The following is a 14,559-nucleotide window of genomic DNA, read 5'->3' as shown; positions in this document are numbered from 1 at the left end:
CCAGCGGAGCCCCTGGATCTGGCCGGGCGGGCTGGCGGCAGCGGGTCCTTCCTTACCCCGCGCGCGCGCACCTCCTGACCCGGGGTCAGGGCTGGCGGCGGCCCGTCGCGGTGGTGGCGCTGTCCTTTGGCGGCGGGGCGGCCTGGTGGCGCAGGTTGGCCGGCGGCACGTCCCCGGCCCAGGTCTGGGCCCTTAGGGCCCCATCTGGGTCCTAGCGGGTCGGCCCCCGAGCGTGGCCTCGTTGTTTGCGACGCGGTGAGGAGGAGCGGCTCGGATTTGGGGCGGCGGCACCGACGGCGTGCCGGCAGCAACGCGAAGGCGGGAGCTTTACGGGCCTACGAGGGCTCGGTCGGGCCTGTGGGCCCACGGGCCTGGTGTGCTCCTGCTATTGCGTCCGGACGGCTACCGTCGCGGACGGTGGAGGTGGGGCCCTTCCGCGTGCCGACGGTGCTGATGCCCTAGTCCCGGCTCTGATTCTTCGCCGTGCTGTCCTCACTTCGCGGTGCCGTGGTGAGACGGCATGGGGGCCTCATGACCATGTTGACGCACAGTGGTTGTTGGTTTGGTGGCAGGCTCCGGGGCGCCCGAGGTGCGGGTTGGGATCGGGGGAAACCCCTGTCGGCATGGCCAACACCGGCGCGATGGCGCCTGTGGGTACCACCTGACCTTTCGGGAGGGCGTCGGGGCTACCCTTCCTCTCGCCTCGTCGTGTACCGAGGGAAACCCTTGGCGGCAGCATCATCATCGTCGCGGTCCTTCTTGGAGGTGTTGATAGGTGCTGGCGCTTCGGAGTCTTGGAGTCTAGTGGAAGATCCTGGTGGGCGCTGCGATCGCGAGGCTTCTTCGTTTTTGTTGATCCGCCGTTGTCGGCATTTGTTTCTTTTGCTTTTCTCTGTCGTTTCTTTTGGGCGTGACTGTGCTGCTTCCGCCCCAGCACCTATCCATGTATGGCTCGGCTGCTTGCTTTGTATACAAAGCGGGGGGAAACCCTTTTTCAGCAAACAGACTACTTCTAGCAAGGATTGTTCATAAAGCCTCCCAACTTGACTTGATAAGACTAGAGGTGTAGTGCATTGGTCACAACCAGGAATAACTTTGTTTCTTCTCCGTTATCAATAACATCACTGGTAGTAACTCCGGGTTACATATAATTTATCCTCTCTTTTTATGTGCACCTTTACTTACTATGAGGATATTCATTAAACATGGAGCTAATAAGAAAAAGAAAACCAGACGCTAGATTTGCATCACCAAATTTAGCTTCAACACTACTAAAAAATGTTGAGTCAATCAAATGTGGTTGATCATGAGAACTTGAGCATGTCTCTAGTGTTTTGTGATTATAAGATAGAGACACTCTATGAACCAGGAAATAGAACATACGAGGTGAAAAGTTGCAACACAACCAAGGGGGTAACATGTATCTATAACATCATTGACTAAACTTGTGTGACAGAAGTATGCTAAATTGTATGACCCATTGCTTCAAAGTAAAATTTCTTTCACAGTGTGACCAAGACAAGCGGCAACAAAGTATTTGACCAAACATTGCACAAGAAAGAGAAGAAAGCCATACCTTTTCATCTCTATTGTACATGCATTTCAGCAATTCAGCGTGATCATCAGCACGCAAAGCTTGCTTCAGCAAAATATAGACTGAATCTGCACTCGGCGGCGCCAGAGAGGCTGATTGCTCTTCAAGGAATTCAGACTTATTGAGCAAATTTAGACTCTCGAGTTTCTGCTCCATAGTTGGTTCATCTAGATTATACTCTGGATTCACCTCCTTGACTGTGTCTAAACTTTCCAGCAAAATAGAGAAGTTAGTGATCAGAAAGGTAGAAAATGAAGGACACCTTAAATTTGTTTCTTCATGGTATACACTCAATGCTTATTACAGCATCAGGTCTGAATGTACTTCAAATTAACAGGGCTAATTGTTACCAGTGATAGAATCCAAAACAGACGCTGTCCTTTTGTTTGGTCTTCCTTGACGAGTGAGGTTTGTATTCTCCTGTCGATCTTGTTCATCATCCATCTTGTTATTTACTGGTGCCATAAAGAAACAAGTAACCAGTTGAGATCAACGGTAGGCATTTAACAAAGTACATAATCTCTAACTTTAATAGCATACTTAGTCGTAAGAAAATATGGAGACAAAGTATAAATCTTGTGATCGGTTTAAAAGGTACCGAGACCCAACGAAAATGCCAGTAGTGTCAAAACATGCATGCTGTAACCACAGAAATCATCTCTCTCATATGTTGCTTTGTTATTCTATTATTGTTGACTACTGTATTATATCTAATCTGGCACACAAAGTACTGCCTATTTTCTGCTTCCTACGATGTTGGTATCTCGCTTCCATCAGCTGTAAATTAGCATCTGAGAGCCCTGTGTAACCATCATCTATAATAGAACAACAAAATAACACAATGATTCATTGTGCCAGACCATCACGTTTATAAATAGGAGTCAAAAGTGGCTTATCATCGAATTAAGCAATTTATCACAAAATAATAATAATAATAATAATAAAGCCACTAACAACTTGACAAATAATATAGAAATTAGAGTGGTGCTTCCATGATTTCCAAAATGCTAATTGCAGAAAACTAAAGCGGTGCAGTTACTATGTGTACTGATGATTGCAAATTACATCCTCGTTTTGCTTTTAAAAGTGTGCTTTTCGCTTATCTGAAAAGCGCTGAAGCACTGCATCAGGTCATAAATTATGATAAAACATTCCAGTTAATTAGGTGTGATTTATATTTCATTATCATGCAGCTACAAGCCACATAACATGCCACAAGTGTTTGGCTAAGTGCATCACCTTTTCATCAACAGAACATCTACTTACATGTTCTGTCTACTTCCAAATTGGCCATACATTAGTTAATTATAGGCTAGCTGCTATCTAAGTAACTCGTTTTATCTGGAAATGAGAAGTACTTGTCACTGTAGAGAAACCTTCAAAACGGACCACAAACAGACACAGGGACTTTAAGATTTGTGAAAATATACAGTAATGCTAATAGGATAGGCTAAGCCAAAGTTGTGGCTTACAAGATATGAATGCTCACATTATATCCTGATGAACAACTGAAACATTTTTAACACCATAGAATATATTGCAGATACTAGACACGTCCAACAGTAAAAGCACATCTTCCCATGGCAACAAACTCGCAAAAGCAAAAGCAAATCACAAGAAAAGAGGGAGAACAGTATCTGCTGTTATATAACCAGGAACATCTGTCAAAATTAACTTTCAGTACTATGAAGATAATTCCCTATGCATGTTCATTGACTTTACTGTGCTAATAATGATGGTTGGACAGCAACAGCGATTTGAACAAACCTTTTGCATCTTGCTCTTCTGAAGCTAATGCATCAGATTCCGCAACCAAGTTGATGTCCTCACAATTCTCACCCAATACAACAATCTTGAACTGTAAACAGTCTAGTGATCCAAACACAACATGAACCTTAATTGTGTTGTCTTCTTTGACATCACATAACTTGGCTAAAATAATTGGGACACGGCCCTTTTTATCAAGTGATTTTTTTACTGAAATTTTGGTGGGCAGTATTTCATCTTGGGAAAGGGTCTGCAAATCCCACACATAAGCCACACCTTTCTTTGATACTGCAAGAACAATTCCCCCGGCTTTAGATGATGTGCTCCTTTTACACTCTACTGTCTTTGGCTGAGTATGCATGGCAAGAGAGACTGTAGAAACAACAGTGCAATTTTGGTGATCACAAGACCAGACTTTGACTTCTTTATTATTGTCAGTATAAGAAACTAATGTGTGTGCTTCATCGGACACAGACATCAGCTGGATAGGGCCCTGCAAACACAATGGCACCGATAAAAATTAAGGCCTCTTTCATTACGTGGCACAACTGCGAGAGAGAGGAGGGTCGGGGGGTGGGGGCAAGTACGGAATAAGAGTAAGAATAACATACATCATCAGAAGGAATCTTCAGAATCTCTTTTTTGTCCTTCATACTATATAGTTTTGTTGTCTTACCTGAGACAACCATAAACTTCTCATCTGCAAAGTGCAGGGCTACAATATAAGTCCAGAAAACACACAAAGTTGAGAAGATAATATGTAAAGCAAGATCTAAACAATAATGACCTAAGAGTGCTATATTCACGAAAGACTGGAAGTTAATATTTGTTCCAATACACTCGATAAACTAAATATATTTGAGCACTAAAGGTGCAAACATATACAATATAGTGCTTCCACCTGAGTTTGTTCCTGGCAGGGTGGCACCCGCAGTTTATGTTATTTCGAGAAAAAAAATATGTTTTACTGGCAATCCTCATACATGCTCTAAAGGCTAGTGCTTGGGCTAAAGAGGTCGCCCAGCACCAGCCACATAACCATTAGGAGAGTTAGTTAATTAGGGAAAGAGTAATAGAATTAGGCAATATCAGTTTGCTTCAGTATACTTAGGAAGATCGGAGATAGAGAACGTGTCCTGTGGGACAAGTCTCCTCCCATGTCAAGTTTGGTCTAACCCGACCTCTCTTGACATTATCAGCATGCTTTAGCCATCCGCTATGCACTAGAGCTGTAGGCCTGCACTGAATATGCCCAAACCATCTCAGACGATGTTGGACAAACTTCTCTTCAATCTGTGCTACCCCAAGTCTATCCCGTATAGCATCATTCCAGGCCCGATCCTTACTTGTGTGACCACACAACCATCTCAACATGCGCATCTCCACTACACCAAACTGTTGAACATGTCACCTTTTAGTTGGCCAACACTCAGCACCATACAACATTGTGGGTCGAATCGCCGTCCTATAGAACCTGCCTTTTAGCTTTTGTGGCACTCTCTTGTCACAGAGAACGCCAGAAACCTGGCGCCACTTCATTCATCCAGCTTTGATTCGATGGCTCACATCTTCATCGATATCACCATCCTTCTGCAGCATTGACCTCAAAAATATCGAAAGGTGTCCTTCTGAGGTACCACCTGCCCATCAAGGATGACCTCAACCTCGTGCCTAGTAGTACTAAAACCGCACCTCATGTATTCGGCTTTAGTTCTACTAAGCCTAAAGCCTTTCGATTCCAAGGTTTGTCTCCATAGCTCTAACTTTCTATTGATCCCCGTCCGACTATCATCGACTAGCACCACATCATCCGCAAAGAGCAAGCACCATGGGGTATCTCCTTGTATATCCCTTGTGACCTCATCCATCACCAAAGAAAAAAGATAAGGGCTCAAAGCTGACCCTTGATGCGGTCCTATTTTAATCAGGAAGTCATCAGTGTTGGTGTCGCCATCACTTGTTCGAACACTTGTCACAACATTATCGCCTTGATGAGGGTAATGTACTTTGTTGGGACTTTATGCCTCTCCAAGGCTCACCACATAACATTCCGCAGTATCTTATCATAGGCCTTCTCCAAGTGAATGAACACCATATGCAGGTCCTTCCTTTGCTCCCTATATCTCTCCATAAGTTGTTGTACCAAGAAGATGGCTTCCATGGTTGACCTCCCAGGCATGAAACCAAACTGATTTTTGGTCGTGTGTGTCATTCTTCAATGTGCTCAATAACTTTCTCCGATAGCTTCATTGTATGGCTCATCAGCTTAATTCAACAGTAATTAGTACAACTTTGAGCACCCCCCTTGTTCTTGAAGATCGATAGTAATATACTCCGCCACCATTCCTATGGCATCTTGTTAGCCCGAAAGATGAGTTTGAAAAGCTTAGTTAGCCATATTATTGCTATGCCTTCGAGGCCTCTCTACACCTCAATGGGGATACAATCAGGGCCCATCGCCTTGCCTTCTTTCATCCTTTTTAAAGCCTCCCTGACCTCAGACTCCTGAATTCGCTGCACAAAACACCTGCTAGTACCATCAAAGGAGTCGTCCAGTTCAATGGCAGAGCTCTCATTCTCTCCATTGAACAGCTTGTCGCCATCTATGCTTAATCTCCTCGTCCTTCACCAGGAGTGGGTCTGCTCCATCCTTGATGCATTTGACTTGGTCGACATCCCTCGTCTTCCTCTTATAGATGTCCCTTTTGCCTTCCTTTGTGTGTAGAGGTCCTCATACGCCTGACCCTTTGCTTCACCTCACAGCTCGCATTGCGGCCTTCTTTGCCACCTTGTACTTCTCTATGTTGTCTGCACTCCTAGCTAGGTGTAGTCGTCTGAAACAATCCTTCTTCTCCTTAGTAGCCTTCTGGACATCATCATTCCACAACCAGGTATCTTTAGCTTCGCTTCTACACTCCAAACTCCTCTGAAGCCACCTTATGAATGCAAGTCGCCATCTTCATCCACATATTGTCTGCATCACCTCCTTCCTCCCAAGGGCCCTCCTTAATGACCCTCTCCTTGAAAGCCTAAGTTACCTCCCCCTTGAGCTTCCAACACTTTGTTCTAGAGACTTTGGCGCCCTTATCCCGTTGGACACGAATCCGAAAGCAGAAGTCAGCCACCTCAAGCTTATGCTGAGGGACAACACTCTCCAGATATCACCACAAGCTTACGCCTATCTTCTCTTCTTGAGAGGATGAGATCAGTCTGGCCAGAGTGTTGACCACTACTAGAAGTCACTAGATGCGATTCTCTCTTTTTAAAAGAGGGTGTTAGCTATAATCATGTCGTAGGCTAGAGCAAAGCTCAAAGGCATCTCCTCCTTGATTCCTGATGCCATAGCCAAAGCCCCCATGCACCCCTTCAAAACCTGTGTTAGATGTACCCACGTGGCCATTGAGGTCTCCTCCTATGAAGAGCTTCTCGCCAATAGGTACACTCCTAACCATGTCCTTGGGGCCTTCCCAGAACTCCCTTTTGGTGTTCTCATTGTGGCCTACTTGCGAGGCATACACGCTAATAACATTGGGAACTAAGTCCCCAACTACCAGCTTGACCAGAATAACCCAGTCCCCACACCTCTTGACTCTACCACTCCATACTTGAGGCTCTTGTTGATCAAGATACCAATTTCATTTCTGTTTACAGTTGTCCCCATGTACCACAGCTTTAAGCCAGTATCCTCCACCTCCTTCACCTTCTGTCCCCTCCATTTGGTTTCTTGGACGCAAAGGATAACAGCAGCTCTCCTTACTGCTGTATCAACTAGCTCCCGTAGCTTACCTGTCAGGGACTCTACATTCCAGCTACCTGAGTGGGTCCTCCTAGGCTGGGCTAGCTTCCTTGCCCTTCACACTCGTCAAGTCAAATGCTAAGACCCTTGCTCATTTTTCACTACACCGGGCATCGATGTAGCGCACCACTAAGGATGTGACGACCTGATCCTTGCTCAATTGTCACCATATCCAGATCAAGATTCGGCACGCCAACAAGGGGGTGACGGCCCGGCCCTTGCCCATTTGACAGCACACCCGGGTTCCGATATGGCGCGTCGTCAGCCTATCACAACCCTCCTCCTTCACCCGGGCTTGGGACTGGCTATGTTGAGACGACATAGGAGCAATAAAATAAACAAAATTTTACAGGCCTTAGAGCTTCCACACCAGGGACCAGCACTCTACCCTTGTTGAGGGTGAATGCCATGTCCCTGGTCTTCAAGTCCTCTGCCCAATATATATTGTTGTGGATCAAGGTCCATAACAGGCCCACATGATGATGAACAAATATTTAAGGAAATCAGATGATTTCCTTCCTAATGTAATTCACACTGCTTCACACATAACCCAAACATTTTAGTGAAGATCCTATCATGAATACAACAAACACGTGAAACTTTAATATAAAGATATCTTGTTAAGTATGCATAAAGTAAGAGCACATGGAGACAAAGGTTGCACTTACCATGAGAAACTGTCAAAGAATTAATTGACTTTTTCGAAGCTTTTAATGTGTCTTTGGATTTTCCAGTCCAAGTATCCAATTCACATATAACTCCATCCCTGCTAGCAGTAATAAGAACACACCCTTGTTTCGAAAAGTGAAGAGAAATGACCTTGCTAGTAGGAAGAGAAAGGCATGTTAGTAGGCATCAATGTTTTCACAGTGAAGTCATTCTAAAGATATCTTGAACTAGCTGGTGTTTTCTTACAGAATGCAGTTTCTATCAGGTTTTCTTTGGAACCACATAGAGTCAGCTTATGACCTAAAAAAACTAAAGTGGCTTAAAAAGTTAAAATTTTAGCATATGGGCTATAGCCTTGATCGTGGCAACGGAATTAAGCTCATGTTGCATGTGTAAGTATGACCAACTTGACCTTCTCATTATTGAGTTCAAAAGAACAAAAAATAATAATTGAAGAACAGATTCATCCATGCTTGGACAGTTGGACTTAGGTGAGAAACTGAGCTTCAGCATCTCAGAATGAAGAAGGAAACAGAAACTTATGAATAGGCCAAAAGAATATGTGGCTAGAAGATAGTGTATAGCCCTTCAGGAATTGCCACTATTTAATTTCAACTACCATCGAGGTGCAAGGATTAGACTATGTGGTTAGAAGATAGTGTATAGCCCTTTCTTTCTAAGCATCTACAGCATCAACCATAATCAACATGGTAGTCCTACAAACAAATCAACACGGTGTTTATCAAAGAAATATGAGGGGCCCTTCTATTGCAGAAGACACCAACTACAAGGAACCAGCATGTGTGTTCATCAAGGCAAAAGATGTATGCCAGACGATTTTAGAGTTATTAAAATGAGTTCAGAGGGGAAAGTACTCAACGAAAGTTCAGTATCTGGTATGGTTCCTATTTTACATGACAGAAGAATAGAAACAGCGCAGGAGAAGCCTCGTGATTAGAGTTACAAAATCAACAATACCAAGTTCGTAATAAGGTTTCACATACCCAGTGTGACAAGCACTTTTCCATATAACACCAGTAGAATCAAGAGCTAAAACTACACCATTTGCAGTGCCAACAGCAACAACAATAAGGTCGCCATCCTTTTTGTGCTGTAAAAAAACCAACAATCAAAACCTGAAATAATACAACAGTACAGGAGATACCAACTAAGCTCAACACAAAGTACCTTCTTCTGAACAGAGCTGCAGGCAATGCAACTGTATGAATCATCATGGGCTGCTATTGGATCAGTCCATCCTGCTATCTTTTGTCCTTCTCTTGTACTCCATACCTTCCCAATTAATAATTTCAAGTGAAGAAAATAGAATATGTCAGCATATAGGGTAACTACGTACTCACATACTTCCATTCCAGTTCACAATGGAAAAAGATGAGAAATGCAGTGTATCAAAAAGGCAGAAAATAGAAATACTACAAAAAGATATTGTTTCCAATAGCGCCCTACTATAATATTGCTAGCTAGATGGGGCACCCCAATGAACAGAAATATTTAATTCTAACAATCCTATCTTCCCAAGCATGAATCTACTGATACCATATAAAGTTAAATGTTTCATTTTCTCTCATAGATGGATGAACGAGCAGAAAATGCAAAAAGCTTGCATGAGGTGCTAAATGCTGGCAGCTATGTAACCCAGTAAACATCACTTGACACTTTCAAGTAAATTCCAACAAGAAAATCCATGTAAGCATCAATTTTCAACCATTTTTGCTTACAAGGAGGCTTGTACCTCAAATCCATACCTCTTTAGAACAGTATAAGCAGCAATCATACTAAAACTCACAACACGGAACTCTTTATTTAGAACACTCTTTATAAACAGCTGATAACAAATTGCTCACCCGGCTTCACAGCTAGTTACTTACAAAGAAATGGATCAAAGTGTCATAGCCCCGGTTCCACAATTTTATTGAGGCCCTGTTTGGTTCATAAGTCATAGGACTTTTTCTAGTCCCAACTAAAAAGTCCCTAGTCCCTAAAAAGTCCCTCCCTGTTTGTTTCCAGGGACTAAAAAGTCCCTAGTCTCTCCCTAGAGGTTATTAAATGACCATGTTACCCCTGGTATATAGAAAAATAACAACCAAATAACACCATGGGGTGGCGGGCCAATGGGTGCATGGAGGGGCATTGTTGGAAAAGTCTCAAAAAGTCCCAAAAAAGACTCTCCTTGAGAGTCTTCTTCATTTAGTCCCAAAAAGCAACTTTTAGTCCCTAGTAGTCCCTCCTGTTTGGTTAAAAAGTCTCTAAGAGGGACTTTTTCTAGTACCTACATCAAAAAGTCCCTGGAAACAAACACCCCCTGAAAGGAGAAACCACGCCGATTAGTTAGTTAGAAAATGACAAGGGGCTTAAGTAGATACCACAGCGATTAGCGAGTGATGTGTGGCCTTTAATTTCTCCCTTTAACCTTTAGATTTTTATGCTGTCGATTTAATGCCGATGCGTGCAACAGGTTAATGCGATTCCAATCGACTTTACTCCTCCTTTAATTATGCCTTTAATTGTTTTTTTCTCACGGTCCTTCAATTTAAATCAGCCGCATACGTTTAGATATTTTATCGCGCCACATTCTCTCTGATCTAGGAAATGACATTAAGTAGATACCTCAAAAATAGAAAATAAAAGAGTACTATACCAAAGAAATATTTACCACCGCTACAAGCAACACATAACACACCAGAAACTAGCTTCGCCCGGTAGCAACTATCAATCGCCATGATAAAATGAACATGGGAGGTAATTAGCAACTTGCTGGCATGCAACCCTACATTTCAACCACGGGACATCTCGCAGGGATTAACAATCCAGATCAGAGAGTTCCCCAGTTCACAGCGACAGACTAGAGAGCTAGCCAGCTCGTAAAAATGGGGTTTAGGCGGGGGCAGAGAGGCGAAGCGAGTACCTGGATTCGCCGACCGGAGACGGCTGCGAAGAGCTCTCCGTCAGAAGAGAAGGCGAAGGCGTCGGGCGGCGGCGGGGTTGCGGCCATGGCTTGGCGGTAACGGCGTAGGGGCGCGGATAGTGGAGGGCGGAGGGGAGGGTTTCTATTTTTTTAGAGACTAGAGACTAGAGAACAATGTAAGTGCATGGCGACGGGATATAAATATCCTAGTACATTAGCTTATCTGTAAATAATAATATAATTATGTAAATAAATGTTCATCAAATTCTGTCCGTGAATTACCTTATATTTTGATTAGAAGATTGATAATAAGTAAATTAAAGTGTAATTGGTTGAGAAGGTAAATAAATTAAGATGATTAATTATCATATACATGAAAGGTTGGACCAAGGAATGATGGGAAGAAAGATGAAATAGAAACCTTACATTCTTTTTAAGTAGTATGCTTCCCTACCATCGCACTACGGGTCCTGACATAGCCCGCTTCAGCCTGGATGATCAGTCCTGTGTTAGTCTCGAGATTGACAATAATTGGCCCTTCCCAGAGAATCACTTCTGGTTCAAAGCAAGCGTTTTCAATGCCGATGAGTGGTTGAGCTGAAGTTCATTTCATCGCTTTGTTATTTGTTGTGTGAGAAAAACTTTACTTTACTAGAATGTTTTGTTGGAAATGATCTATAATTCAATGTGTATCCTCGTTGTCGTTGTGGGTTGATGACTTGTTGTATGTAATCAATGGTACATTTGCATATGCGTCCATCAACTCACGCCTGCTAGTGCTGTCCATACGAACAGTGCCAGTGATTTTAGTTGAAAAATAAGATAGTGCTAGTGATTTTTAGCTGCATATTTTGACAAATCGCAGTGTTACAAGGTTGACAAATGACAATGTTACTATATAAACAAATGTCAATCTTTCCAGTTTGACAAATGGCAACATACCCAAAATGACAAATGCAAATTTTACCCAATTGTTTCTACATGGGTGCATACGGGTCATGCAAAACAACGGTTTGCGTTGAAGGGATGCAGAAATCTTGCTCGGCACATTTTCCCTTAGTTTCGTGGGGAAGCTGTCGGTTTGCATACAGGTGTTCTAACTAAAACGTTTGCGATGAGTGTTTTATATTTAAAAACCATTGACGTGTTTTTTCAAAAGAAAAGCATTTGATAAGTCTGTACGTTAAGAGAGAAGAACGCAAGTTCATTCAAACCATATCTTTCATTCAGTCACACTCCGAATTTATATTCATATGATCGAGAATTCGAGATGCAGTATTAAACCCAAGAAAACTATTTCTGGCGGCGGCGGAGGCAGCGTGCCACGTCGTCGTTGTCATTATCGTCCTCCGGGACGCCGTTGTTAAAGTCTTTAAGGCAACACAAAATGTTCTTCACTTATAAATCAAACATCATGTCGTTGCATGCGCGATCGATGGGCGGGGTGCGGGAGGACAGCAACTGGCGCCGCTGAGAGATAGTGATTGACGACAGCGTCACATGCCGCTAAGGGGGGGCGCACAGGCATGGGCGCGGTGGGTGCAGCCAAACGCACGGGGACCGGCACCGCGGTGGGTGGAGGGGCGCGCACGGGCAGGGGCACAGGCGTGGCGGGTGCAGCCAAACGTACGGGGGCCGGCGCCACGGTGGGCGGAGGGCGCGCATGGGCACGGGCGCTAGCGCTGGTATGTATACGAGCTCGCGTGGGTCCGCGGAGACCTCGTGTCACGCCCAATATGCGACACTATCCTAAAGGGACTCGAAGGTCCCACCAAGGATAGAACCGCATATTGACACGCTTTTACAAGGTGGATATCATTACATCATACTATTACATAATATTTGGGATACGTACAAAAGGCATACAGTGCCACAAGAATACATCAATACATCATACATAGAACTGTTGGGAAACGCAGTAATTTCAAAACAATTCCTACGCACACACAAGATCTATCATGGTGATGCATAGCAATGAGAGGGGAAGAGTGTTGTCCATGTACCCTCGCAGACCGTAAGCGGAAGCGTTATGACAACGCGGTTGATGTAGTCGTGCGTCTTCACGATCTGATCGATCCTAGTACCAAAAGTACGGCACCTCCGCAATCTGCACACGTTCGGCTCGGTGACGTCCCATGAACTCTTGATCCTAGCTGAGTGTCGAGGGAGAGCTTTGTCAGCACGACGACGTGATGACGGTGATGATGAAGCTACCGGCGCAGGGCTTCGCCTAAGCACTACGACGATAGGACCGAGGTGGATTATGGTGAGGGGGGCACCGCACACGGCTAAGGGATCAATGATCAACTTGTGTGTCTATGGGGTGCCCCCTGCCCCTGTATATAAATGAGCAAGGGGGAGGCTGGCCGGCCCTTGGTGGTGCGCCAAGGAGGGGAGGATTCCTCCTGCTAGTAGGAGTAGGACTCCCCTTTCCTAGTCCTACTAGGAGGAGGAAGGGGGGAAGGAAAAAGAGGGAGAGAGGGAGGGAAAGAGGGGGCGCCGCCCCCCTCCTTGTCCAATTCGGACTCCCAAGGGGGGGAGATGCCAGCCCTAAGGCCCCCTCCTCTCTCACACACAAGGCCCATGTTGGCCCATTAGTTCCCCTAGGGGTTCCAGTAACCCCCGGCACTCTGATAATTATCCGGTGACCCCCGGAACTCATTCGGTGTTCGAATATAGTCATCCAATATATCAATCTTTATGTCTCGGCCATTTTGAGACTCCTCGTCATGTCCGTGATCACATCCGGGACTCCGAACTATCTTCGGTACATCAAAACACATAAACTCGTAATACCGATCATCACTGAACGTTAAGCGTGCGGACCCTACGGGTTCAAGAACTATATAGACATGACCGAGACACGTTTCCGGTCAATAACCAATAGCGGAACCTGGATGTTCATATTGGCTCCCACATATTCTACAAAGATCTTTATCGGTCAAACCGCATAACGATATACGTTGTTCCCTTTGTCATCGGTATGTTACTTGCCCGAGATTCGATCGTCGGTATATCAATACCTAGTTCAATCTCGTTACCGACAAGTCTCTTTACTCGTCCGTAATGCATCATCCTGTAACTAACTCATTAGTTGCATTGCTTGCAAGGCTTATAGTGATGTGCGTTACCAAGAGGGCCCAGAGATACCTTTTCGATACTCGGAGTGACAAATCCTAATCTCGATCTATGCCAACTCAACAAACACCATCGGAGACACCTGTAGAGCATCTTTATAGTCACCCAGTTACGTTGTGACGTTTGATAGCACACTAAGTGTTTCTCCGGTATTCAGGAGTTGCATGATCTCATAGTCATAGGAACATGTATAAGTTATGGAGAAAGCAATAGCAACAAACTAAACGATCATCGTGCTAAGCTAACGGATGGGTCAAGTCAATCACATCATTCTCTAATGATGTGATCCCGTTAATCAAATGACAACTCATGTCTATGGTTAGGAAACATAACCATCATTGATTCAACGAGCTAGTCAAGTAGAGGCATACTAGTGACACTCTGTTTGTCTATGTATTCACACATGTACTAAGTTTCCTATTAATACAACTCTAGCATGAATAATAAACATTTATCATGATATAAGGAAATATAAATAACAACTTTATTATTGCCTCTAGGGCATATTTCCTTCAGTCTCCCACTTGCACTAGAGTCAATAATCTAGATTATATTGTAATGATTCTTACACCCATGGAGTCTTGGTGTTGATCATGTTTTGCTCGTGAGAGAGGCTTAGTCAACGGGTCTGCAACATTCAGATCCGTATGTATCTTGCAAATCTCTATG

At 44.1% G+C, this 14,559-nt stretch overlaps 1 protein-coding gene across 3 annotated transcripts in view; it reads right to left on the bottom strand.

Moving 5' to 3' along the window:
• LOC119268511 overlaps positions 1-10,892 on the bottom strand; it is a 15,604-nt gene extending 4,712 nt beyond the window's left edge. Inside the window, exons 1-8 of one of the 3 annotated variants that reach the window (XM_037550165.1) lie at positions 10,753-10,891; positions 9,015-9,119; positions 8,831-8,937; positions 7,826-7,980; positions 3,973-4,061; positions 3,362-3,854; positions 1,945-2,049; positions 1,577-1,797 (exon numbers count right to left, since the gene is read on the bottom strand). In XM_037550165.1, coding sequence (XP_037406062.1) covers positions 1,577-1,797; positions 1,945-2,049; positions 3,362-3,854; positions 3,973-4,061; positions 7,826-7,980; positions 8,831-8,937; positions 9,015-9,119; positions 10,753-10,839 — 1,362 coding nt within the window. In that variant the 5' untranslated portion in view covers positions 10,840-10,891. Of the gene's footprint in view, positions 1-1,576; positions 1,798-1,944; positions 2,050-3,361; positions 3,855-3,972; positions 4,062-7,825; positions 7,981-8,830; positions 8,938-9,014; positions 9,120-10,752 lie in introns of those variants that run through there. The other 2 variants (XM_037550168.1, XM_037550166.1) reach the window with 2 other exon arrangements.
• Positions 10,893-14,559: the final 3,667 nt, after the last annotated feature.

Source organism: Triticum dicoccoides, chromosome 3A (genome assembly GCF_002162155.2).
Source record: "Triticum dicoccoides isolate Atlit2015 ecotype Zavitan chromosome 3A, WEW_v2.0, whole genome shotgun sequence".
Taxonomy (NCBI): Eukaryota; Viridiplantae; Streptophyta; class Magnoliopsida; order Poales; family Poaceae; genus Triticum; species Triticum dicoccoides.
The sequence above is the reverse complement of the archived record's forward strand: the minus strand, read 5'-3'. Positions and strand labels throughout refer to the sequence as shown.